The sequence below is a fragment of the Dermacentor silvarum genome, chromosome 6, assembly GCF_013339745.2.
Source record: "Dermacentor silvarum isolate Dsil-2018 chromosome 6, BIME_Dsil_1.4, whole genome shotgun sequence".
In the NCBI taxonomy this organism is placed as follows: Eukaryota; Metazoa; Arthropoda; class Arachnida; order Ixodida; family Ixodidae; genus Dermacentor; species Dermacentor silvarum.
Window position 1 is genome coordinate 149175729 of NC_051159.1, and position 6151 is coordinate 149181879.

Sequence of the window (6151 nt, forward strand, 5' to 3'; positions counted from 1 at the left end):
GTTTAGCAGTGGCAGGCATGCTCCCAGAACACATGATAGTACCTGATGACAGGTTTTGACACCTGCCGAATGGCTTCAAAATAACTTCTGACAGATAGTGACAACCATTCCGAGGTTCCGTTCCCGTTATAAATGAAAATACCTCAGCTACTCCATTTCTCTCCTTTCAAAAGCTAAAGAAATTCTTTCAATTATAATATAGATAAGGCTGCCAGGACACAGAGTTCAATAAACATCTAACCGGTGTTTACGCTGCTACACAAATGTGGGATACACTTTATGGCCTAATTTTTGGCAAGGGAAGTCCTCCATGTACACTATCATGAATGGAAGGGCCAAACACATAGGTCCGTTTCAGCTTAGCTTACAATATACCACCCTAATACACCTTTACTTCTCTCCCTATGCCATTTCAGCTCACCTGATGCTTGGCATGCAGGCCAAGGACCATGCAGAGGTTGGCAAGATCCATGCGTCGTGATCGCCAGAGTATGCTGTGAGCAAAGCACTCCATCACACGTGGATCTTGTTGAGGTGAAGTAAGTAACTTGCGCAACGCCATGATCACGGCACTGTTCGGTATGCCTATTTCTGTGCCCTCCACAACCTTTTTGCACACGGTCTCAAAGCTCACTGTCGTTGCCTGCACAGGAGTTGGCTCGGACACCCTGGCGCCCACGGGGAACCGCACGTCCTCCTTAGGCCCCATACCAGCCTGCATAAAGCACAAGGTCCAAGTCAAGCACTCTTGGAGGCAACGTGGCCTGTTCATCGGTCATGAGGGCCATGTACAGGCCAATGCCTGTACATCATGATGCCTCTGTGGTGACATTTTGATGACCTGGTGATTAATCAGTGATGCAACACCAGTTCCCCAGTACACAATCCTGGTCAATAGTAATTGTTTTCAAGCATTTTTAGATATCAGCGTCAACTGCCAATGTCAACATTTCAAGTGAAGGGAAAAGCCCATGATCAGCTGTTGCTGTCGGCATCACATCAACATCTATAAACGAACTCAACAACGTTTGAGTAAGTTATGCATACCACTTGGACATGCTGGGTGCCAAGAGTTGCATGGCATCGTGTGGCTGCAAGGCTAAGTCGTGTAGCTGCCACCCACGACGACCTCAATGTCACCATCGCTGCTGGGAGCATGGCTTTAGCGTCCTAGAAGAGTCTCATTTGCCTGTCACAGAACAGATGTAACAAAAGAATCAATCATCGCTATGGCCATAGCATGCACACACAACAAAACTGGTCATGCCAGCATTTGCACCATTACTAAAGATGCAGTTAATGCTTGTTACTGTGCAAGGGATACCCAGCCCCCCAAAAATAATGGCACCGTCATAAGTCGAGCCCCAAATGCACTTAAAAATGGGAGCAGCGTCTCTTGTAACTGTCAGATGCACTACACTGCAGTTCACTTACGACATTAAGTGGTTGTAATAATGGACTCCATCTACAAAACTGCATATTAAATGTGCGTAATCATTCCAAGTATGTGATCACATTAGTCAGACTTTCTGACTTTTTCATGATAGCTATAGACAGATTACTGCAGTTAGTACTACCATTAAATGCAAACAAGTCGAACAAGTTGCAGTTTAGGCGAGTTGGTACATCTCGAATGAAAAATAAGGACAAAAACAACAGGTGAAGACACACATAGTGCCGTGTGCATCTTTGTCTCTTTCTTTCTGTCTTCGTTTTTCGTGCACTATGTATACAATGTCAAAACAAGGCCGAATGTGTCCTCGCATTTCCACGTTTGTCGTAGCCCTCAAATGTGGTTTGAGTAGAACTAAAATGCAGTTCTGAAACTGCATGATACACAACCAGCTACAAAGATTGCACCTCATGCTCTCAAATAATCATTGCCATTTTTTGTTCTTCGCATAGAAATCTACTAAAGTAGATTCACACCATGACCTATTTCTCCCCAAAACACTTTCCCCACCCAGCAAGAGCCAGAAGTACTAGACCTAACTGAGCCACATACAGAGCACATAGCACTTCGCTGACTGCACTGAGGCATAAGCAAGACAAATATCTTGTTTTACTGTGATAGCAGTTAAAGCTTGAAACTGGGTCTGCAGTCTCTCTTCGTCTTTTCTATCATGATGTCGTCGTGAGGCTACCTTCACATCCTCAGTGTCAACCTCACCATATAAAGAAAAATAAAGCTCCACCCACCATCGGCACTAGAAATCAAATTCGCACAGTTTGGAGTCAGGTGAACTAAGTTATGGAGCAACATTCCCATTTGGGAATTTGTGCAAGATGTTGCGTGCGACGCAGCCCCTAAGAGCAGTGTTGCCTATGTATTTTTCGGACAGCACAGTAACCAATAAAGTGGTGGACAAAAATTACATTTTGCGCTGCAGAAGTTATTTTTAGAAGACAGCACCATTATTTGAGGAGCAAGCAAGCAACCAAGATGACAGTGTCATGTGTGAGAGCCTGCTTCTGTGCAGCAAAGGAGTTCAGAGCCAGCAGAATTGCTAAAATCAGCAGTTTTTCTTTTTTTTTCCATTATTATTGTCAAATGGCCCATTGAGTGAAAAAGCCGGCAGCATCTGTACCAGCAAAACGTCACCTAAATTCCCACTGGCTGTGACGCTGGCTCAAGCTTGCTTGCTTGGGCAGCACGTACCACTATGGAGTATGAAGCCTCTACATTGGCGGCAGCTGCAACCTCGGCAGTAGCGAAACATGGCCGACCCCGCCAGTACACCGCAGATGAAGTAAGGGAGCGGAAGAACGCACCAAAAATGAGCGAAGAGGCAGGCAGCGAAATCCATCCTTATCGTCAACTCTCCCAATACACAGCGGGCGGAACAAGCATTTATGCAAACATTACACGCAGCACAAAACTCAAACGACCGCTCAGTGGCATTCAATTGGACATTAATGCTTTCGCATTAACAACTCATAAGAAACTCATAAGAGGTGCTAAGGTGTCCTCGGATTTTTCTCTTTTTTAAGCAGGTCGTCATGTGGCTACGAGGGAAGCTAAATGAAAGGTTGCAGGCTCTCATCATGAAAAATGTAGCAATGGATCAGTTGGATGAGAGTTAAGAAGCAAGGACACTAAACTGGAGTTTACCCATTCCACGAACATACTGTGCTCCATGACCTTACACATATGAAAGTCCTCCAATGATCTAAAACAGCTCAAGGAAGGAAGATGAATACCCAGGAGGGTCATGTGGGCTGTACATGGCCAATGGGCTGCATGCTGGAGATCTCTACACTAGACGGTGCTATCCTCGAAAGGCATGTTCGAAAACCACTCCATGTCAATTAAGAAGCCAGTTCAGCTATCAGCAACATGCCTCCCCCCCCCCCCCCCCCAACAACCTTCGGAAGTTACACTTACAAGATCTGGGGCTTGCACAAGTTTCTTCTGTCCCTATAAGCATGTCCCTAACATAATAACAAACAGACTTTCTGCCCCACATTTACACTAAAACAAATTGGTCACCAAGATGTGCATTACAGTAGAAGTGCAGAAGCTCACTTCAGCTTACTCAGCTCCAAAATGCTAAGAATTTGTCCGTTCTCTGCCAATATTTTGTGCATATTTTGTGCACCTTGCCTATCTGCAGAAGCGCCAATTACATGGTTATCATACCTATTATGCTTCCACCCAAATAAACTGCTGCAAAGCAATTCTCCCTAACAATAACACTGAAAGCAAAAAAAAAAATGTTCCCATATTTAGCACATTAACAATCAGAAATAAACGCGAAATCTGCAGTTTGAGGCCACAAAACCATTTCTTGGCAGTTTGAGTAGATGCTGTCTGGTTCATGCACAGTTCAGTGCTTCGCTAGCATTTTCCCTGGCATCGAAGAAGACACAAAATTATGTGTAAGCCAAGCTGCAAATTACTCTTTAATAGAAAATAACACATTTGTTATACAAAATGATTTACGGAATCAGTTACAAAACCATGGCACTATTTCAACATTGCAGTCAAAACACATTAGCATATTGGTGTTATATCCCATGCTGTCCATGTGGTCCACACAACCATAATGAATTCAGAACAAGACAAAACTGCAGTTCTGGTACAGCAAGGTAAATCACGCGGTCTTATGCTGACAGATGTTTTGTGAACATCATTGTTCATGTCCAACCACTAGAAGATGTCAAAATATGCTGACTTTGTTAACTTGTTACATGCACTTTGTGTGTTTAGTAACACGTCATTTACATCAGTTGACACGGTCTTTCGGCACCTCATAGTGACAGCTGCAAGTGCTGTAGAAAGTATTTTAAAGTCACACGCACACAAAAAAAGCACCATTCACTGTCGCACAAATTTTCTGTCGTTTTCTGTAGCATAACACTAGCAACAGTTCAGTGCTTCGAGTCTATGGCTTTGTTACCCTCCTTGACCTAAACAACGAACTTGGCTTGCTGAGTGGCGCTGGTAATTCTACGTCAGTAACATCAAAGTCGATTGTTGTCGACGAAGGTGCAATAGTGTGGTGCTCCACAACATTTCCCGTGAATGCGTCATCAAACTTCAACTTGGGCCTTTCTCTTGGCGCTGGTACAACAGGAGATGATACTGACGCCTTGGGCAACGTCGGCGGCTTCACATCTGACGAATTTTTCAGTATAGACTTTGCCACGCTGGCTTCGGATCCGCCAAACATACGCAAGATGTCGCCAGGACTTAGCAATGCATCCGAACTACAAGTGGCCGTGGTCGCTGAGCAGGTGTCACTCGTCGAGTAGGAGAAGCTGATGTGGCCACTGCTCTCATCTTGCCATCGAACTTTGCGGGAGACTTCCTCGTGCGAAGTCTCGGGCGCGATGTCTGCGCAGGCTTCCTCCTGCTCTTCTTGCAACTCGAGGCGATCGAGCAGTTTCCAGACATCCGTGTCAGGCTGATGCTCCTGCCCTTCGGCAGCCTTCTTGGACGTGTGATGGTCACGCACGCTCTTGCGGTGTCTCTCCCGCCAGGTGTTCTCCTCGTCCGGGTCGTACGGCTCCCGAATATCCACGTAGCCGCTTTCGCGGTGCAACTCGTCCGTGTACTTCATCCAGTTGGTGCGCTGCTCCCGCTCGGCTTTCAATCCCTCCTGCATCTTCCTGCATTGCTCGGCGCGCCGCTGGGCGATGCCCAGCGCCTGGCTCGCAGACCGCTCGGCGAACCAGTTGTCCCCCAGGAGCACGAGTACCTCGTTCGTGTGGATGATCCGTCCGGGAATGAAGGCGAGGGAGTTGAGAGGCACCATCACCTCGTGGCTCACACGGTCGGGCAGTGTGCGCAGCCGCTCGCCGAGGGCCTCGTAGTCGCGCTCGAATTGCGCCCAGCGCTCGAGCTTCGCGTCGCAGGATCGCAGGCCCTTCAGCTGCGACTGGCGAAGCTTTTCCATCTGTTCGGACTCCATTTGAGAGGCACTTTTGCGACAGCAATGTCCCAATCTGAAAAGAGCGGAAGGAAGTCCACCTTCGGCCACTGCCCGATGCGCTCTGTCCACTTGCCGATTCTGATCGCTCAATCACCGAGCGCGGAAGGCATCATCACGACGGACTTCTCAACACGGCAACAGAGAACAACCCGTCACACAACTTCATGCTGAATAAAACCGCTAGTAAACACTTTTGTAAACCACAGCGTAAAGCACCCCTCACGCTCGCTGGTCACATAAAATATTTCGCAGTAGCACGAAATTGGAAAATTCCAGGAAAAAAATAATAATCAAGCGGAACAAAGTGCTAGAAATCGCATGTATCGCACTGCCGGGCGCTCTTCGGTGTGCTAGGGGTTTGAGCGTGCACAGTCGCAAGGAAGCGAACCTTCATTCGTACATGACGTTAAAAATAAAAAGCGGCGCATCATTTAGAATGTATTGGCAGTTAAGGCTTCTGCAAGGTTCTCTCGATAAGTACTGTAATGTTTGCAATACAATTAACTCACCTCAAGTCACCTTAAAATTACGGACGAGGATGAAGATCCATTTTTGGCATAATATTTAGCTACGGATTTGTCTCGATTGCTCTTCGTCGCTTCGTTGGCTTCGTCGTAATGACATGAGAAATAGCGCAGGCGTGAGTGAAAATGTGCAGATATAATTTTTTTAATAAACTAGGTTTTATGCAAAGAATCATCAGTAACATTTAGCTA

General features: G+C 46.3%; 2 protein-coding genes across 3 annotated transcripts in view; both read right to left on the reverse strand.

Annotated features, from left to right (window-relative positions):
• The window catches only part of LOC119456209 (FAST kinase domain-containing protein 3, mitochondrial), a 29137-nt gene extending 23065 nt beyond the window's left edge, over window positions 1-6072 (reverse strand). For both annotated transcript variants that reach the window (XM_037717842.2, XM_037717839.2), the window contains exons 1-3: window positions 5945-6072; window positions 1048-1189; window positions 422-715 (exon numbers count right to left, since the gene is read on the reverse strand). In XM_037717842.2, coding sequence (XP_037573770.1) covers window positions 422-715; window positions 1048-1158 — 405 coding nt within the window. In that variant the 5' untranslated portion in view covers window positions 1159-1189; window positions 5945-6072. The remainder of the gene's footprint in view (window positions 1-421; window positions 716-1047; window positions 1190-5944) is intronic.
• LOC119456210 (unconventional prefoldin RPB5 interactor) lies at window positions 4386-5414 on the reverse strand. Its single transcript, XM_037717843.2, has one exon. The coding sequence runs from the start codon at window positions 5412-5414 to the stop codon at window positions 4386-4388; it is 1029 nt and encodes a 342-aa protein (XP_037573771.1).
• Window positions 6073-6151: the final 79 nt, after the last annotated feature.